The 20,923-nt window shown below is 42.9% G+C and overlaps 2 protein-coding genes across 6 annotated transcripts in view; one reads left to right on the forward strand and one right to left on the reverse strand.

The window, feature by feature from the left end:
- myocd (myocardin) overlaps positions 1–4,977 on the forward strand; it is a 65,464-nt gene extending 60,487 nt beyond the window's left edge. For 3 of the 4 annotated variants that reach the window (XM_041858704.2, XM_041858707.2, XM_041858706.2), the window contains one exon: positions 1,743–4,977. In XM_041858704.2, coding sequence (XP_041714638.2) covers positions 1,743–2,377 — 635 coding nt within the window. In that variant the 3' untranslated portion in view covers positions 2,378–4,977. The remainder of the gene's footprint in view (positions 1–1,742) is intronic. The other variant, XM_041858705.2, reaches the window with a different exon arrangement.
- A 671-nt stretch (positions 4,978–5,648) lies between these two features.
- On the reverse strand, positions 5,649–18,864 carry map2k4b (mitogen-activated protein kinase kinase 4b). Of its 2 annotated transcripts, XM_041858708.2 has the most exons (13): positions 18,581–18,864; positions 17,602–17,637; positions 16,938–16,970; positions 13,993–14,104; positions 13,027–13,201; positions 12,552–12,671; positions 10,977–11,096; positions 10,808–10,859; positions 10,563–10,690; positions 9,841–9,918; positions 9,124–9,272; positions 8,889–8,934; positions 5,649–7,976 (listed from the first exon to the last, which is right to left on the reverse strand). In XM_041858708.2, exons 1-13 carry the CDS (start codon positions 18,696–18,698, stop codon positions 7,863–7,865), a joined length of 1,281 nt encoding a protein of 426 aa, XP_041714642.2. In that variant the 5' UTR covers positions 18,699–18,864; the 3' UTR covers positions 5,649–7,862. The 2 variants fall into 2 exon arrangements, with proteins under 2 accessions (XP_041714642.2, XP_041714643.2); XM_041858709.2 differs by lacking the exon at positions 16,938–16,970 and having other exon boundaries at positions 18,581–18,863.
- Positions 18,865–20,923: the final 2,059 nt, after the last annotated feature.

The following is a 20,923-nucleotide window of genomic DNA, read 5'->3' on the forward strand; positions in this document are numbered from 1 at the left end:
TAAAACAAAAATCCAGAAAATCTCATTGTATGATTTTTAAGTAATTAATTTGCATTTTATTGCATGACATAAGTATTTGATCACCTACCAACAAGTAAGAATTCCGGCTCTCACAGACCTGTTAGTTTTTCTTTAAGAAGCCCTCCTGTTCTCCACTCATTACCTGTATTAACTGCACCTGTTTGAACTCGTTACCTGTATAAAAGACACCTGTCCACACACTCAATCAAACAGACTCCAACCTCTCCACAATGGCCAAGACCAGAGAGCTGTGTAAGGACATCAGGGATGAAATTGTAGACCTGCACAAGGCTGGGATGGGCTACAGGACAATAGGCAAGCAGCTTGGTGAGAAGGCAACAACTGTTGGCGCAATTATTAGAAAATGGAAGAAGTTCAAGATGACGGTCAATCACCCTCGGTCTGGGGCTCCATGCAAGATCTCACCTCGTGGGGCATCAATGATCATGAGGAAGGTGAGGGATCAGCCCAGAACTACACGGCAGGACCTGGTCAATGACCTGAAGAGAGCTGGGACCACAGTCTCAAAGAAAACCATTAGTAACACACTACGCCGTCATGGATTAAAATCCTGCAGCGCACGCAAGGTCCCCCTGCTCAAGCCAGCGCATGTCCAGGCCCGTCTGAAGTTTGCCAATGACCATCTGGATGATCCAGAGGAGGAATGGGAGAAGGTCATGTGGTCTGATGAGACAAAAATAGAGCTTTTTGGTTTAAACTCCACTCGCCGTGTTTGAGGAAGAAGAAGGATGAGTACAACCCCAAGAACACCATCCCAACCATGAAGCATGGAGGTGGAAACATCATTCTTTGGGGATGCTTTTCTGCAAAGGGGACAGGACGACTGCACCGTATTGAGGGGAGGATGGATGGGGCCATGTATCGCGAGATCTTGGCCAACAACCTCCTTATCTCAGTAAGAGCATTGAAGATGGGTCGTGGCTGGGTCTTCCAGCATGACAACAACCCCAAAACACACAGCCAGGGCAACTAAGGAGTGGCTCCGTAAGAAGCATCTCAAGGTCCTGGAGTGGCCTAGCCAGTCTCCAGACCTGAACCCAATAGAACATCTTTGGAGGGAGCTGAAAGTCCGTATTGCCCAGCGACAGCCCCGAAACCTGAAGGATCTGGAGAAGGTCTGTATGGAGAAGTGGGCCAAAATCCCTGCTGCAGTGTGTGCAAACCTGGTCAAGACCTACAGGAAACGTATGATCTCTGTAATTGCAAACAAAGGTTTCTGTACCAAATATTAAGTTCTGCTTTTCTGATGTATCAAATACTTATGTCATGCAATAAAATGTAAATGAATTACTTAAAAATCATACAATGTGATTTTCTGGATGTTTGTTATAGATTCCGTCTCTCACATTTGAAGTGTACCTATGATAAAAAATTACAGACCTCTACATGCTTTGTAAGTAGGAAAACCTGCAAAATTGGCAGTGTATCAAATACTTGTTCTCCCCACTGTAATGTATTGTCTTAGAAATTGGAAGGTGATATAGTTGTCAGTGCATGTTGTTGCCATGGTTATGAATGAGTAATGGATTTGTAACTGCAAGCAATTTAGCTTCAATCCCCTGCATAAGGTACTAGTCAGTTTGCCTGCCTACATACCATCCATCACCGCTTAGTTAAGTAACTCCAGATTTCCCTCTTACATGGGTATTAAATCACACTCTGTGCTGTGACTCCCCTCCCCCCATCCTCTTCTCTTCAAGAGATGCCAGCTAACGCCAGAGAAGCGAGGGAGAGGTCCTCTGTAACCAAAGTTGTGCCTCACATTACAGTGTCCCCCGGAACCACCGGCCTAGCTGTCCCAAAGTTCAACCAAAGACACTACGAACACCTGCCCCCCTCCCAGCTCAACTATGACCACACAGCCAATCACATTGCAGACAGCCACCTGGAGACCCTGCTGGGAAGCCCTTTAGGCCGAGGGGGCGAGGTCGCCCTTCTCAAGATGGCTGCCGAGGAAGCAGGGGAGGGGGAGGAGGGGGGTGATGGACCAGAGACCTACCCCAGCCCCAATCACCACCACCACCCTCACCAACACCCCCACCAGGATAAACTGCTCCCCAACAGGGACCTGATGGAAACGCCAACGCCTCTATCTGCCATCCACCCCATCAACGCCAAAGTGTCGTCCGTGGCTGAGGCGCAGGGGATGGTCGGCATGACGTTCAGCGAGTCGCCGTGGGAGACAATGGAATGGCTGGACCTGACACCCCCGAGCTCGGCTACGGGGTTCAACTCCGTCCCGCCCGCCGGGCCAAGCATCTTCAACACAGAGTTCCTGGATGTTACAGACATCAACCTGAATACAGCCATGGACCTTCATCTAGAGCACTGGTGAAACATCAGAGACTGGCTATGGAGCAGCTAGCCACTATCAGCTATCCACTAGCTGGCTAGGTACCTACAAAAAGAAAAACACAGCAGACGACTAGCTAGCTACTAGCTAGCTACCTAGAAAACACAAGACAATCGTGTCTAGCAAGCTCCCCAAAAGACACAGAAGAAGACTAGCTAGCAACTAGCATCCAGCTAGCAAAAAAATAGCTAGATTAGATACCGACCAGAGACAGCACTGACCAGCAACCAAAAACACACAGCAGGAGACCAGCTGTAGTTATCACACCAAATTTGCCTTGGTACCAAAACCGGTTCCAGGTAACCTTACAATGGGATTTTAAGTGCAACGATTTACCATAGAACACAAGCAGAGCCACGGCCCTGCAAAGGACTATACAACAACAGAATCACACAGAAATGCCATATAGTTTGTTGATGACGAACATTGAAACGTTTTTTTTGTCTTCTTGGACAACGATGCGCACAACTACCGAAGCAGTATGACTCTGGATAGATCCTTGACGGTTGTTCATTAAATGAATGTTATGGACGAAAAAATATTCCAACGTTGCCTTATGAGAAGTCTATAGAATATATGCAAATAGTTTCTTACAGTTGTAAGTGCTATGCCACCTAGACTTGAAGACACATATTTCGACAATCAATGTATTATTTGTGAAGAGACTGTCTATGTTTGTATTACTGGAAACCAAAAGAGGAAAAGCTTAATTGGATGAAATCGAATGCCAAATTTGTAAATATTATATTGTTACTGACAGAGACAAGTTTAGGTCTGCATATTTGTCAGTGGTGTGGGAGAGAACACTTTAGAAACTATCACAAAATCAAATGTATCATTTTAGTATGTAGTTTGATATTTTCAATGTAAATATTTAAAATCTCACATTTTGCACCTTGATTAGCATAGATTGTCACACTTTGCTTAAGCCTAGAATTTATTTGCAGGGAAAGCATTTAGTTTGCCATTTCATGCAAGTGCTTGCGTAGGTTTCGTCTCACGCTTAACTGGTATATTTATTCACAAAATTATAATATTAAGATTAATACTTACCTTTAGTCTGAAAACCCATTTGTCTCACAGTTTCGATTAAAGGGGCAGTGTCTTCAGATGCAGAAATGCATGGATTGTAGGAAGAGACAGCAATATTTCACTCAGTTTGTGCCTTAAACACTTCACAACAAGAAAGCTCTTGGCATTTCAAATGAAGCATTTCCTGACTATGTCCCATCACACCAAACAATGTAGCCATTACTCGGGCCACACAAAGCATCCACAAAAATTCAAGACAACATTGATGTGGAATGCTTTGGTACTCCACAGTGCATGGTTCACCACTTTTATCACACTGCTTTGATAAATCATATTACATTTTTAGCGCAAGGATCCATATTTTTAGTCACAGCTACCTAGAAAAGTCGCAAGTATGGCAAGAAAATCAGTCTAAATTTCATCTCTATTTTTTTCTTTTCATTATCTACAATAAATTAATTGTTTTGTATTTGACCTTCGGAAAATTCACCAATTTATATATTAGCGAGCATCACTTAGTTATTTATTTTTTCATTTTTATTTATATGTTGATATAATATATTTATATTTGACATTCCTTTATGATAAAATGGGATTCTTGATTTACATGAAAACTCATGGGGCTGTTTTGATCTTGCATTGTTCTTCCCAAAATGTTGAAAAAAGATGCCTGTTTGAAATGGTATATGAATTGAACCAAATAATTTACAAAGAAAAAATATTTTCTAAAAACAGTGTTACCAGTTTTCCATGGAGAACAATATGATATAAAAGTACTGCATATGCAGAGTAAATATCCATTCTTACCAGCACTTGTGAATATCAAAATGTAATATATACAGAGTTTTGACTATCCTGTGACTCTAGCAGAGAATAATCAGTGTTCAATATGTTACATAAAGTATGTGTAACCTTTCTATAAACTTGGTACTAAAGCCACCATTACACTGTAGAGGTTTGGGGTAGGATCTGTACAATGATTGTGAATCAGGAAGGATAAACATGTATTTTTCAACAAGTTTACTGAGATGTATTCATGAAAACTGTGAATATAGCAAAAATAACTACCCATCTGCAATACATGTATATGACGTCTATAGCTAAACTAATGGGACTGTTCTTGTAAGGATACAAATTGAGATGTTAGAATATGTAAGCATAACTATGGGTATGATTTTAATCATGTGACTACCAGATTGTCTGAGATTTTGTGATGACACTGAAATGGGGAAGAACTTTCAAAACATTAACTTGGACTTAGTCTAGCCATCTGTCAGATTTGGTTCAGTATTATTGCTCTTTTGACCAAAGAAGTGGGATAATTTCCCTCAAATGCTGTTTTAAAAATATAGTTGAAGTAGAACACCCTTTTTCTCTGTTACTTCTGAAGTAAGCTGTGGCACCCTTGTGTATACGTTTTATGTGGTTGCAACCACCCATGTTGTCACCCCAGATCAGTTAAGACGTTTGTTGGGTATATATACACTGAGTATACAAAACATTAACACCTGCTCTTTCCATGACAGACTGACCAGGTGAATCCATGTGAAAGCTATGACCCCTTATTGATGTCACTTGTTAAATCCACTTCAATCAGTATAGAAGGAAGGATTTTTAAGCCTTGAGACAATTGAGACATGGATTGTGTATGCTTGCCATTCAGAAGGGGAATGGGCAAGACAAAATATTGGAGTCAACATCCCTGTGAAGCGCTTTCGACACTTTGTAGAGTCCATCCCCCAACGAATTGAGGCTGTTCTGAGGGCCAAAAGCAGGGGGGGGGGGGGCGCAACTCAATATTAGGAAGGTGTGTCCCAATGTTTGGTATACTCAGTGTATATATTCTATAATTTATTTAATTCAGGCCTCATCTGTTAAAGGGACCTTGGCCTCAGTATGACTCCCATATAAAATATATATTAAAATAAAAGGTAAAATAAACAAATAACCAATACAAACACAGAAGACTATACATGTCTATGTTCTCACCCGGCCATTGGGCATTTCAAGCTGATGGCAGGTAATGTGCTTCTACAGCAGCTTTACCTAATGTTGCGGGGCGATTTTCCTTTCTCTCTTTCTTTTAAATCAACATTTTACATCTGACAAAAAGCTTCCTTGTTGCTTGGCCACTGAACAGCTTTACCATGTAAACCAGTATGTGTCCACACCACTGCATTATTGTAGAAGAGAAAGCAATAAACTGAAACACAAATAAATCAACGTTTCTATGTTGTACCTTTATCTATGATGACAGACAGATCACCCAGTTTCTCAATACAGCGTTTGTATTTTCTCAATGTGAACTTTATTCATTTTTTTAACCCTTGATAAAGATACAATATAATACTCATTGCCATTTATCATCTTATAATCTAATATCAACATTCTAATAAATTGCAATTTATACAACATGTACCCCTCCATAAGATAATATATTCACCAGGTAACCATAAGTGTTCCACATCCATAGAACACATCGGTGCACCATCAATAAAATCTTCTCACCCAAACTTTAGTTGATAAGAGCATATGCTTTTCCAGAGGGATGCAACATTTGGAACAATGCAGATAGAAATGGAATGAATAGAGCCAACTCGATTCCATACGTCACATAACAGGGAATCAGGTCAGGTCTATGTAGTACTTTTCTATCGGAATGTTCTGTAATGTTCCACGCTCCTGAATCAGTTGCATATGTAAGCAACATTTCTGTACTGACCCCTGACATAATTCCAAGGGGGCATTTCATGAAGCACAATCAATGAGATAGCCAGCTACCTTTCCTAAACATTCAGGAACAACTGTCGTTTTCTAGTTCTTAAAGATATCACATACAGTAACCTGGGAGTTACATCTGAAAGTTTATCGAAGTTATCTGGCAAACACATTGACTGTGCTTAGTGAAGCACAACCCAGGTTGGTTGTCATTTAACACGGCTGACATGCCGATGCTGAACGCCTGCCGTGTCATCCCTCCTCAACGCCACATACACACAACAGTTTGGTTCACTAGCTAACTCCATCGTGTGTTCGTTTTGCTTCGCTACATTATTATACACTGAATGTGGATTTCTGAGCGAAAGAAAGAGTACACTATTGAGATCCGCCCTACGTGATGCCTAAGGGTTAGTGAGGGAAACAGAACATTCCATCTAGTGCGAGGCTCGAGTATCATTCCGAGCAGCCCGAGCCACTGAAGAACATGCTGACTGATCTATTACTGAACTCTTACAGCTCTTTGATCAGGAGGGATGGGCAGATGAACTGTACAGTGCTATAGTATAACGTGACTGTCGAGGCGGGAGTTAGGAACTATTTTCCACAGACCGATACAGCACGGGCCTGGTCAAGCAATCAATGTATATATGACATGTTCAACGTGACGCCCTGCAAAGTGAGAGGTTTAATAGCTAGTGGCCATGCAGATCGGACCATGGCGACTGGTTGTAAGTTGCTCCACTTAGTAGTGGCAGGTTGAGAATGATGTACTCTAACTGCTTGAGCAGGCTTTGCCGTGTGCATCCGCGCTACTAACTACTGAAGAGAACCGGTGTATAATAGCAGACTGTTTTGAGATGTACATATACATACAGATATACAATTGTGGAGTCTTACAATCCTACTGTACATTTTTCATTTTGCAGAGTGAACAACATTTAGATGTTTTTTTTTAACGTGAATTATGCGATGAGACAGAAAACAGTCATACTGTAAATTGCATATTAAGAAAATAAAGCCACATTAACACCATCGATTTGGGTTTCACACTTTTGCATCATCAGACCCATTCATTTACAATGAGTATAGGTGCCCATAACATACTGTGTGATACGAGTGTCACGCTTAGACAAGTCTGTCTGCATACATCTGTACATTTTCTGACGACATAGAAGTGAGCACACAAACAGTCCACAATGTACAATTCAAATAGAATACTATTTTGTTCATAATGTCATGAGCATCACTTTCCAACAACATGTTTATTTGGTAACTTCTGTATTTGTTTACATCTATTTTCAAGTGTATGTATATGTGCGCGTAAATATAAATATATACACACACATACACACACACTGTACATATACACATACAGTATATGTACTATAACCCATTTTTCTAGCACAAAAAATATGAACATTGTATATACGTTGAGCCAATTGAATGTCTTCAAGTTTAGCTGTCTGAAGATGGGAGGATAATCTAGATATTTTAATTGACATTGAACAAGCATGAGTGAGTGTGTATTATCGTATTGCACAGGGCGATTAATTTTTTATATGGAATTGTTCTCGTGTTCTTTGGAAGATGGAAACAAACAGCTGATACTATAGTAACTCTGTGCATCTGAGGGCTAAGATGTCATGCGTCGTGTGTCACGGTGTACTGTTTCCCCCCGGCATGTGTGTCGCGGTGTAAGGTGTGCCCCCCCCCGTCAGTCCACATACATGGGGGAGATGGGGGAGGCTGGGATCTGGTCCAGGATGCGACACACGTAGCTAGCCACATCCACAAACCTCTCTTCGTACATCAGGATGAACGGGTGTTTCTGGAGGAGACAAAAACATTACCTCAGTCACATATGTTCAATATGGCCACTGAGAAACTATACTGAACAAAAATACCCATCTGACAGGTGTGGCATATCAAGAAGCTGATTAAACAGCATGATCATTACACAGGTGCACCTTGTGCTGGGGACAATAAAAGGCCACTAAAAAGTGACGTTTGTCACACAGCACAATGACAGATGTCTTAAGTAGAGGGAGCATGCAATTGGAATGCTGACTGCAGGAATGTCCACCAGAGCTGTTGCCAGAGAATTGAATGTTCACTTCTCTACCATAAGCCTCCTCCAACTTCATTTTAGAGAATTTGGCAGTACGTGTAACCACGCCAGCCCAGGACCTCCACATCCGGCTTCTTCACCTGCTGGATTGTCTGAGACCAGCCACCCGGACAGCTGATGAAACTGTGGGTTTGCACAACCGAAGGATTTCTGCACAAACTGTTTCAGGGAAGCTTATCTGCGTGCTCGTCGTCCTCACCATGGTCTTAACCTGACTGCAGTTCGGAGTTGGACAACATTCCACAGGCCACAATCAACAGCCAACAACTCTGAAGGAGATGTGTTGCGCTGCATGAGGCAAATGGTGGTCACACCAGTTTTCTGATCCACGCCCCTACTCTTTTTTAAAAGGTATCTCTGACCAACACATGCATATCTGTATTCCCAGTCATGTGAAATCCATAGATTAGGGCCTAATTACTTTATTTAAATTGACAGATTTCCTTATATGACCTGTAACTCAGTAAAATCTTTGACCTTTTTTGCATGTTGCGCTTATATTTTTGTTCAGTATAGATCAAGCTTTACAGTTTCCCACATAGCAGCCAATACACAGTGAAATCCAAAAAGGTATATAACAGCTCAAGTCCTACCATAGAAAGACAAACTTACCAGGAGCTCCTTGTACTTTGGCCGTTTTGACTCATCCTTTGTAAGGCTGTAGAAAAATGGGGGGTGAAGCAATTAGCAATTCAGCAAACAGCAATATACTCCTGTTGGATAAACAGCACTGTTGCCTTATCCCCATTCTACCAGCAGAGGGCATAAATGAAAAAGCCTCTAGGAGAGAGTCATTGTGCAATAGCATATCCACTGGTAGACTGCTTTCACCAGAGGTCATACTCACCATAAGTTGACAAAGTTGATGAACTTGGGGGAGAACTGCCTGTCTTCAGAGTTGCAGAGCTGGGGCGGCTCACCCTTCACCACCTGGGTCAGCTGGTCAAACACACTATTCCACTTAGGGTACGGGAACCTGCCGGTGGCAAGCTCATACTGAAGACACACAGAGACGGGCATTAGACAAAGAAAATGTGTATTACTCATTGACTGCCACCACCAAGGGTTTAGAATTAGTTAAAAGATGCACTATGCAGAAATCTCTCCGCCATTTCCTGTTTCCTACAATTATAACAGTTTCAGTTTGTGACAAAAACAAGCAAGTATAGTCAAGAGAATCATTGTACCATCTAAACTGCTGTGAAATATCATTTCCATAATCATAGCTATTTGAAGCTGGTCTACAAAACCGAAAGAAAAAGACGCAAAAACCGAACTTAAGAACGGGAAGCATAGAAATAGCGCACATAGAACAGATCTACCGCTTCTTAGACTTGCTTTCAATGAGAATGACAGATCTATAACACATACTTATGTGAATTTGGTCAGGTCACCCAAAAAGTTACATATTGCAGCTTTAATAGATTGTCATTAATAACAGTAATACTCAATAACAGTGCAGCCAGGTTATAACATATGTTTGGCAATATAGTAAAGTTGTTTTTCTCCTGTCCCATTGGTCAACATCAAATCAATGTATGAATCAACTGAATGAGATAATTACCAGGGTTATCCCCAGACTCCACACGTCAGATCGGACGTCGTAGCCTTGTCTGGAAGCACTGGGGTCTATCCTCTCCGGCTGGAGAACAAAAACACAATTTAACCTACAGCACACTTATACACGATATACCGGACAATTCAGGAACCGAATCCTAGCTAACATTTTAGTGAGATTTGCAGTAAAACTCAAGTTACCCATGCATCTCACTACTTAGTATTTGTTCCAACAATGTAAAAGCAGTGCCCATTATCATGTAAAAATCTTCCCAGCGTGAAATAGTTCCTAGTTCAATAATTGCACGTGCGTCTCTTTATGTGGATGGCAGAGCTGGTGCAGATGTTTCTCACACCCTCCCGTAACGCCCAAGTCTTTGCAATCAGAAAAAATCTCTCCTCACACCAACCCTCAGGACTTTGACGCGTGAGTCTGGGTGTCTGATTGGTCAGTGTCAATACTCCTGGCCACTATTGACTGACAGATGTGTGAAGCAAATGTGTGTGCACACAGAACAGTTTTTCGAGGTCGAGGAAGGGAGTGAGAAACATCCGCAAGAGCTCTGCCATCCACATAAAGAGATGCTCGTGCAATTATTGAACTGGGAACATTTTCACGCTGGAAGAAGTTTTACAGCATGACGTCACAATCAGAACACAATCAGAACGATTGGAAACTATTTCATGCTGGGAAGATTTTTACATGACACCCGTCTCCACCAGACTTACCGCCATGTAGGGCCTGCAGCCTGCGTCTCTGGTCTTGGCTATTGAGTCCACCAGCTGACCGCTGATGCCAAAGTCACACAGCTTGATGTTGCCGTTACGATCCATGAGAATGTTGGAAGGTTTGATGTCTGGGAGCACACAAACATAAAGAAGGTTTTGGAGTTCATGCACCAAACATAGCTGTGAGAATAATTCGTACAAATATGGCCAAACTGCAAAAGATTTATCTGACAACCAAGACTTACCTCTGTGAATTATTTTCAAGTTTTCTTTTAAGTGGTTCAGTGCTTTAACGGTCTGTACAAAGAAACATAAACATTGTTACAATGTACTGTATCTGTGACCAACAACTGCATTCATATAAATATGTTATAAACAGATTATAATCACAATAAATAAATAAAAAACACTCACTGCTAATGTAATTTTGCCTAATATTTCCTCTGGAATGACGTCATCTAACGAACAATATACATATTTGTAGAATTTGTCGAATGAGGTAGACATTAGTTCCATACATATCCAACAGTCGCCCTAAAAAGAAAGAGATTTCATTATTGATCACAAGTATGCCACAGAAATATACTTGTAACAAAACAATGTGTCCAGTCCCGACCCAAAATTTTAGTATTACTGCTGCCCCAGAACTGAACCTCTCTAATGAGATATTTTAACTGCTCTTAAGAGAGCTCCGTAGAAATGGACGATAGAGACAGTCACTACTACTAATATATACTACATGGCCAAAAGTATGTAGTGAAGGGACACCCCTTCAAATGAGTGGATTCGGCTATTTCAGCCACCCCTGTTGCTTAGAGGTGTATAAAAAAATCGAGCACACCGCCATGCAATCTCCATAGACAAACACTGGCACTAGAATGGCCCATACTGAAGAGCTCAGTGACTTTCAACGTGGCACTGTCATAGGATGCCCACCTTTCCAACAAGTCAGTTCGTCAAATTTCTGCCCTGCTAAAGCTGCCCCAGTCAATTGTAAGTGCTGTTATTGTGAAGTGGAAACGTCTAGGAGCAACAACGGCTCAGCCGCCAAGTGGTAGACCACACAAGCTCACAGAACGGGACCGCCGAGTGCTGAAACACGTAGCGTGTAAAACTTGTCTGTCCTTGGTTGCAACACTCACTACCGAGTTCCAACTGCCTCTGGAAGCAACGTCAGAACAAGAACTGTTCGTCGGGAGCTTCATGAAATGGGTTTCCATGGCCGAGCAGCAGCACACAAGCCTATGATCATGCGCAATGCCAAGCGTCGGCTGGAGTGGTGTAAAGCTCGCCGCCATTGGACTCTGGAGCAGTGGAAATGCGTTCTCTGGAGTGATGAATCACGCTTCACCATCTGGCAGTCCGACGGACAAATATGGGTTTGGGGGATGCCAGGAGAATGCTACCTGCCCAAATGCATAGTGCCAACTGTAACGTTTGGTGGAGGAGGAATAATGGTCTGGGGCTGTTTTTCATGGTTCGGGCTAGGCCCCTTAGTTCCAGTAAAGGGAAATCTTAAATGCTACAGCTTACAATGACATTCTAGATGATTCTGTGCTTCCAACTTGGTGGCAACAGTTTGGGGAAGGACCTTTCCTGTTTCAGCATGACAATGCCCTCGTGCACACAGCGAGGTCCATACATAAATGGTTTGTCGAGATCGGTGTGGAAGAACTTGACTGCCCTGCACAGAACCCTGACCTCAACCCCATCGAACACCTTTGGGATGAATTGGAACACCGACTGCGAGCCAGGCCTAATCGCCCAACATCAGTGCCCGACCTCACTAATGCTCGTGGCTGAATGGAAGCAAGTTCCCGCAGCAATGTCCCAGCATCTAGTGGAAAGCCTTCCCAGAAGAGTGGAGGCTGTTATAGCAGCAAAGGGGGGACCAACTCTAAATTAATGTCCATGATTTTGGAATGGGATGTTCGACGAGCAGGTGTCCACATACTTTTGGCCATGTAGTGTATAATGTAACAGTCTCACCTCTCTGAAGAGAGCTCCGTAGAACTGGACGATATAGAGACAGTCACTACTCCTCATCACCACGTCTAGATCCATCAGCAGCTGCTTCTGCTCCTTCTCATCCACCGTGGAGCGGATCCTCTGAGGGGGACAGTGACAACAACAAAAGATGTTCAACAGAAATAGGGGAAACTACCAACAGCTGAGAGATCAGTTCATAGCGCGTACTAGCCATCACCTGATGAAGACCATTATGGTCAAAACATTGTTGTATTACTAGGTCTAACATCCACCAAGAATCAAGACAATATGTTATAAGCTCTCCTATTCATTAGATGCGCACATCTAAATCAAACTGTCACACACATAAACATCCATACATTATTTATTTACATGACAGAGCGATTTACGAGGTGGGTAGACTACAGTATATCAAAGTTAGCATTCAGCCTGTAATGGCTCAGTCAGTGAGGATGAGAGCAGCTGGTGTGGTCACCTTGACGGCCATGATCTGTCCGCTGGGTTTGTGCTGCATCTTGTTGACGGAGCCGTAGGCCCCACGGCCGATCTCCCCCAGGTCCCTCAGGTCCTCGGCCGTGAAGTCACAGGCATTCTCCGTAGAAATCTTCAGCTTCCCCGACGACTCGATACTGTGTGTCCTCATACGCTCTCTTTACGGGAGGGAGAGGAGAGGGAGAGGGAGGAGGAAGAGAGAGAGGATAAAAAGAGAGGGAAAATGTGGGGAAGGACGAAGATGGGGTAAGAGAGAGGGAGGAGGGGGAAAAGAGGAATCGAGACAGAGGAGGAAGAAGGTGGCAGGACAGAGAGGGGAGACAGAGGAAGAGAGAGAATAAAGAGGAGAGTGTTTGGGGAAGAGAGGGGAGAATACATTATACATAAATGAGGAAGTGATAAATAATGTATCAAGTCCCTGAGCCGCTAATCATATTTAGAGGATGCCTCCACCTCGCTCCTTGGCATTCAAGTTTCACGTTTTATTTGTCACATGCACAAGTACAGTGAAATGCTTCACACGCAAGCCCTACCCAACGGGGCAGTATTCAATATCCAAAAAGTATAACTAATAAAAAAAACACGAGAAATAAGATATAACGTCTTGGCAGAGCAGACCATACTGAAGAAGAGACTCAAGATGCTGACTCATCCTGCACAGACATTTTACTGTATTCTCAGGGCTGAGAATAAGAGTGCTTTAAAACCTGGTTTATACCTGCACACAAACAGTACCCTACAGTGTGTATGAAGATTATGTTTCCCTACAACAATAAAGCTAACATAATCGCCAAACAGAAATACATAACCTGTTATAAACCTAACATTACAATTAGTTCTAAACTAGCACTATCAAGACCCAACAACCCTTCGAAACAGCCCTCTTACTGACCATTAGATTAGCACTAGGATAAGGGTGTGTTTTCGACCTGCTCTCCACAGTACTTACATGTGTGGGTTCTGGAAGGAGGGGGCAGTTGAAGGGGAGGGGTTGAGGGGCAACCTGGTAGCTGGCTTCACTGGAGGGTTGGCGAAGTTCAGCTTCAGGGCTTTACGTTTACCTGGCAGAGAGACAGGGGGAAACAGACATGTTTGTACACAACACATGCTGGTTAGGGTGAGGAAACAAGGGGAGCAGGTAATGCTACATTGGTGGATGGGACGCGGGAAAACATTATATGGGGTTGTAAGAGAAGTCCCTGAGAGTAAGTTTAGTTTCAGCGTAAATTGAGTGAGAAATTCAGTAAATTAAAGTATCAATGATGTTTCAGGAGACTGGAAAATACACTACATGGCCAAAAGTATGTGGACACCGCTTCAAATTTGTGGATTCAGCTATATCAAATCAAATCTAATTTTATGTCACATGCAACGAATACAACATGTGTACACCTTACAGTGTAATGCTTACTTACAAGCCCTTAACCAACAATGCAGTTAAGAAAAATAAGTGTTAAGTAAAAAATAAATAAGTAAAAAATAATTAATGTAGCGAGGCCATATACAGGGGGTACCGGTACAGAGTCAATGTGTGGGGGCACAGGTTAGTCGAGGTAATTGAGGTAATATGTACATGTAGTTGTAGGTAGAGTTAAAGTCACTATGCATAGATAATAAACAGAGAGTAGCAGCAGCGTAAAAGAGGGGGGATGCAAATAGGCTGGGTAGCCATTTGATTAGCTGTTCAGGAGTCTTACGGCTTGGGGGGGTAGAAGCTGTTAAGAAGCCTTTTGGACCTAGACTTGGCGCTCCGGTACCGCTTGCCGTGCGGTAGCAGAGAGAACAGTCTATGACTAGGGTGGCTGGAGTATTTGACAATTTTTAGGGCCTTCCTCTGACATCGCCTGGTATAGAGGTCCTGGACGGCAGGAAGCTTGGCCCCAGTGATGTACTGGGTCGTATGCACTATCCTCTGTAGTGCCTTGCGGTCGGAGGCCGAGCAGTTGCCATACCAGGCAGTGATGCAACCAGTCAGGATGCTCTCGATGGTGCAGCTATAGAACGTTTTGAGGATCCATTTCAGCCACACCCGTTGCTGACAGATGTATAAAATCGAGCACACAGCCACGCACACAGCGGAGTGGTGAAGTGCGTAGCGCGTAAAAATCGTCTGTCCTTGGTTTCAACACTCACTAACGAGTTCCAAACTGCCTCTGGAAGCAACGTCAGCACAAGAACTGTTCGCCGGGAGCTTCAGGAAATGTGTTTCCATGGCCGAGCAGCAGCACACAAGCCTAAGATCATCATGCGCAATGCCAAGCGTCGGCTGGAGTGGTGTAAAGCTCGCCGCCATTGGACTGGAGAAGTGGAAACGCGTTCTCTGGAGAGATTAATCACACTTCACCATCTGGCAGTCCGACAGATGAATCTGGGTTTGGCGGATGCCAGGAGAACGCTACCTGCCCCAATGCATAGTGCCAACTGTAAAGTTTGGTGGAGGAGGAATAATGGTCTGGGGCTGTTTTTCATGGTTCGGGCTAGGCCCCTTAGTTCCAGTGAAGGGAAATCTTAACGCTTCAGCATACAATTACATTCTAGACGATTCTGTGCTTCCAACTTGGTGGCAACAGTTTGAGGAAGGCCTTTTCCTGTTTCAGCATGACAATGACCCCGTGCACAAAGCGAGGTTCATACAGAAATGGTTTGTCGAGATCGGTGTGGAAGAACTTGACTGGCCTGCACAGAGCCCTGACCTCAACCCCATCAAACACCTTTGGGATGAATTGGAATTGGACCGCCGACATGGAGCCAGGCCTAATGGCCCACATCAGTGCCCGACCTCACTAATGCTCATGGCTGAATCGAAGCAAGACCCTGCAGCAATGTTCCAACATCTAGTGGAAAGCCTTACCAAAAGACTGGAGGCTGTTATAGCACCAAAGGGGGGGACCAACCCCATATTAATGCCCATGATATTAATGCCCATGCAGGTGTCCACATACTTTTGGTGTAATTATAGTGTCATTGTTCCATGCTCAGAGAGACAGTCTCCCTATACCTTTCAGGCTTGGATTTGCCTGATATTGACAGAACACAAGTATGATGCATTATAAACACAAGCAAAGTGCCCACAAATGCAGGGGTTCCCAATTGCCAGGAAATGCAGACAACGCCTCAGTGTCGTTACTGAATTACCACTACAAAATTAACCCAACATGAATTGATTGCAATGCAAACCTGCATGCACTGGGAATCCATTTAAGACATTTCCATAGTTTGTTTTCATTGTGCAGTAGCTATAGTAATAGACTTGTCAAAGAGGAAACCCAACAACACCCTCAAAACATTATTTGACGTCCAAACGAGACAGCAAGATACAATCTATTCCATACTAACGTAGTCTATATCTGTTAACTCTTTAAGTGCAAAATGTTTCTATCATGGTCTTTCATCAAGAAATACATAACAGAATAACTGTTAAGTACTCAACTATATGATAATGAGATGGGAGCATGGGGTCTTCTTTGACATACAGAGTAGTGGCCTACAGGCCCAAATCAGAAGTGCAGTACTAGTGGTCCCGTTAACCATTATGCCCAGGTGCAAATGAATCCTCACCCAAACAAACGCTCCACCTTGGATTAGATTAGTCAACAGAGAACAGTAGACAGACCACCCCCACTACCAGAGAACCACACATGCTGCATCTCAATAGTCTAGAGTGGCTTCCTCTCCTTGTCTCCTCCCCCACCTACCTTGTATCCTATCCTTCACTGCTCTGACAACACATACTAGGTGAAAGAGATTTGGTTGATGCCCAACAAATATTTGCTTTCAACTGTCCAGTCAGTGCAGATGGAGGAAAGGAGACAAGGAGAGGAAACACTTCAGACTATTGGGATGCACCCACAGAGAGAGAGAGGGTTGTTGTGCTGAGAGAATGCTAATGCTTACTTTGGGGCACTCCAGACAGGCTTATCTGAAACCCTAAGGTAAAGAAAAGACATTTTACTACATTTTGGCTTTGCGCTCTTCTACTGTAAACGTGAGTGTTTTCCAATAGGTTTCGAAAACAGGCTAATCTGGTTCTCTGTAATTATGAATTTAGCAAGTTAAATTTAGCAAAAGTTGCTGTTCCGCAACAGTGCAATATAGGCGCAGCATGTAGTTGAAGATAAATACATTGATTCTGTGTGATTTACAGGTGGATAGATAGATATTCCTGTTGTCTAGTCACTATGTCATCTGGATGGAAGTCGTCAATCTACTATGACTGTGCAACCCTAGCTTTCAAGGGCAAGTGAGAGCTGGTTATGTTATTTATGTGTATTTATGCTACCCTCCAAATATTTGGCTGTCTAAAATATTGAGCCTCATATTAGGCTACAATAATCTGTTTATTTCAGTAGCTATGGAATGGTGGGAAATCTCTAACCTAGAACCTGTACCAGTGAATGAAAACATACAGAATGGGGAATTCAATGAGGAAATTAAAAACAAAAAGGGAAATAGGGAGTGAAACAATGGTAAATCATATTCCACTAAGATTAACAGAATATCGCATCAACAACAACCTAGTAATATTCTACTGAAATCCTATTTAAAAAATCAATAGTACCTGTTTCGTTTTGACACCTCCAGCACGTGTTGGTTTCTGAAATGTTTAAAATAAAGATTTGAAGCTGAAAATTTGCTACAGAAATCTACAATTGCATTTGTGAAAGTAGGCCTACATTTATAGCACTAAAACACTGATCACATATTGCAACATTAAATGACAGTGTCAATTAAGCAATAATGTATGAGGGGGTGTGGTAAATGGCCAATATGCCACGGCTAAGGGCTGTTCTTATGCACTACGTAAAGCGGAGTGCCTGGATACAGCCCTTAGCTGTGGTATATTGGCCATATACCACAAAACCCTGAGGTGCCTTATTGCTATTATAACTGGTTACCAACTTCATTAGAGCAGTAAAAATAAATGTTTTGTCATACCCGTGGTATATGGTCTGATATACCACGGCTGTCAGCCAATCAGCATTCAGGGCTCGAACCGCCCAGTTTATAATCAAGAATATAGCACTGACATTGCAATGCCAATCATGTGTCAATGTTTCCAAGGTAAAATATACATAGAAACAAAGTAATTAAAATTGTCATTATTTATATGTAAAATGTATTTACTAACAATACAGTAGTAAATAGCCTACCTATGCAAATGTCGTGAAAGGGAAAACATAAATTTCTCAATATGGTACTAGGCCCTGTCTTTAGTTGTGCATGCAGCAACTAACTCGACTAAAATCGATTGATGGAAACTCAATTGCAGTGGAACGTCCGTAACTACAATGTAACCATTTTCAGATGGCGTGATCACATTTCAGTGGTTGTAACATTGTAAGAGTACACCGTGTAGAAAATTACAATGTTGCAACAAATGGCCGAGGCGCTACATTTAGCAGCATATAGCTAGCTGCATCTCTGCTATGTAGCTTAGCCTCTCCGGGCAATGGTAGGTAGGCTAGCCAAGTCATGTTTTTCAACAGCTAAATAGCTGTGATCAAGTAGAAAATCGACATTAGGCCATCTGCTCTTACCTTGCATGCTGCTGACGGTGGTCATGTGTTGTGTTTGCGGGTGATGGTGGTGCGAGGTGGATCCTGCGATGTTGCTGTTGGAGGTTGTTGAGTTGCTGTTGGAACTGGGAGACGCCATTGTTGTGTTCGATTCCAGCAGCGCTCAGGCTGCAATGCAGGCAAAGTAAACTTCGCCCTCTCTCGCTCCACACGGGACACTGCGCCAGCGAAGCGAACGCAGCACAGCATAGGACGGCCACGTCTATCGATGGGCTATGGGCGGGCTATGGACACTCCTGTGTCACGGAAGACAGTGCGTAACATTTAGCCTACGCCAGAAAGGGCGGGGGTTTCCATTGGCCTGGTATAATGGTACGCCCAGCTTCAGCTTTGAGTACTGCAAATACTATAGGCTACTGAAGCCAGACATCTTCTTGAGTTGAGGAATCCAGTTGATATGGCTACAGGAAAGGCTATATACATGATAATTTATTGAATGGGGGTAATAGAGACATTGTAAGGTTGGCCCAGGGCCAGCAGTATGTGGCTTGTAAGTAATGCTCAGTGCATTGTTTCCTATGATCTGCCATGGGCAGGGCATTTGTCTGAGGCTGGTGCAAGGTAGGAAAGGTCAGTGGGAAGATAAAATATTGTGTAGCAACCTTAACACAACAGCTAGCAACTTTGTCAAGAGGTTCAGACTTCTTGGTGTAATGGTTAAGGTGTTGGCTTGACAGTCACATGTACCGGGATCGAGTCCCAGTCAGGACTATACCCAGGGACGGCCTGTTCAATAGGGCGATATGGGCGACGCACTGCCAAACGGGAAAAGGAAGGGATTTTTTTTCTAATCAATTATATCACGGCAACAGTAGTTATCAGTGTTGTAATCTATACGTCTGATCTGCCACAGTGCCACACTGCCACTAAATGTCGAATCAGGCTAAAGTCGTGCTTCAAATGGCTCCACCCCCTTTTTGGGGCGATTTCAGTCAGATTGAAAATCGCCCAGAACTTCTGTCATAGACTCCCATGTAAAATCTATTTTTTTCAAATTTCAGAGCCTTCAATACAATCTCAATGGGTGTCTGTGGGCTTGCACTTACGCGCTTTCGTCACATGAACGTAACTAAGAAAAGAGAGGGTAGCAGCGTCAATCAATTCACTACTACTATCAACATGGCTAGGCTTCAGTGCAACTCGATTGTGTCTTTGAAAGAATTTCCTTTTTGTCGGCGAACAAATGAAGATAAATTAGCAACGAAACAATTAGGACCTCCCAGACCAAATTTAATAATTCAACAGGTTTCTACTAAAGGGGGGAAGTCCTACACCCGAGGATTTTCCAAAAAATGGTACGAACGAAAAAATAACATTGCCACTCAACTGGATGAGGGATACAGGCTAGCTGTCCGCCGCCACAACGATGAGGTTAGTGTTGATAATCACAAGTTTACTGGAGAACTGAGACCAAGTAGAGACTTTGGACAGGGTGGATATGGTTATATTGCGATATTGTCAATACAGTATATCGTAAAGTATCACTATGTAACTCGATTTCTTTCACCCCAATCCCTCAAATTAACGGTAAATAACTGAATTGTTTGCCCCACATTTAGCTAAGATGATTAGCTAGCCAGCTAAAATGTTTTATTTAGTTAGCAGTCGCATCTACAATAGTTTACTGTCAATAACATGTCTCCAAAAATGACGTGGTGTCTCCAATTGTGTTGACATTTTACAATTGCGATGCGCATCCATGAGTATCCACTTTCTGTAGCTCAGCTGGTAGAGCACGGCGCTTGTAACGCCAAGGTAGTGGGTTCGATCCCCGGGACCACCCATACACAAAAATGTATGCACGCATGACTGTAAGTCGCTTTGGATAAAAGCGTCTGCTAAATGGCATTTATTATTATTATTATTATTATTCCAGCCTTGTGTAGGTCTCCAATTTTGTCCCTGACATCCTTGGAGAGCTCTTTGGTCTTGGCCATGGTGGAGAGTTTGGAATCTGATTGATTGATTGCTTCTGTGGACAGGTGTCTTTTATACAGGTAACAAGCTGAGATTAGGAGCACTCCCTGAGATCAGTCAATAAATGATTCTGGTATTGACTTATATGCTGCCCCTGTCTTCATGTTGTTGCTGGACATATCTTTTTAAAAATGTGTGTAGGTCACCTAAATCATCAGAAAAATTGCCCCTCCTGAGAATTTTTTCAGGAGCCGCCACTGACTATACCCTAAATTCACTATGTTGGTGTCAGAAGTGGGATGTGTCCGAGAGGCGTGTACACGAGGGACTTGATATGTAGAGAAGCATGGGGACATGCTCTCCTGAAGGAAGAGTAATCAAGCAACC

The sequence above is a fragment of the Coregonus clupeaformis genome, chromosome 31 (genome assembly GCF_020615455.1).
Source record: "Coregonus clupeaformis isolate EN_2021a chromosome 31, ASM2061545v1, whole genome shotgun sequence".
NCBI lineage: Eukaryota > Metazoa > Chordata > Actinopteri > Salmoniformes > Salmonidae > Coregonus > Coregonus clupeaformis.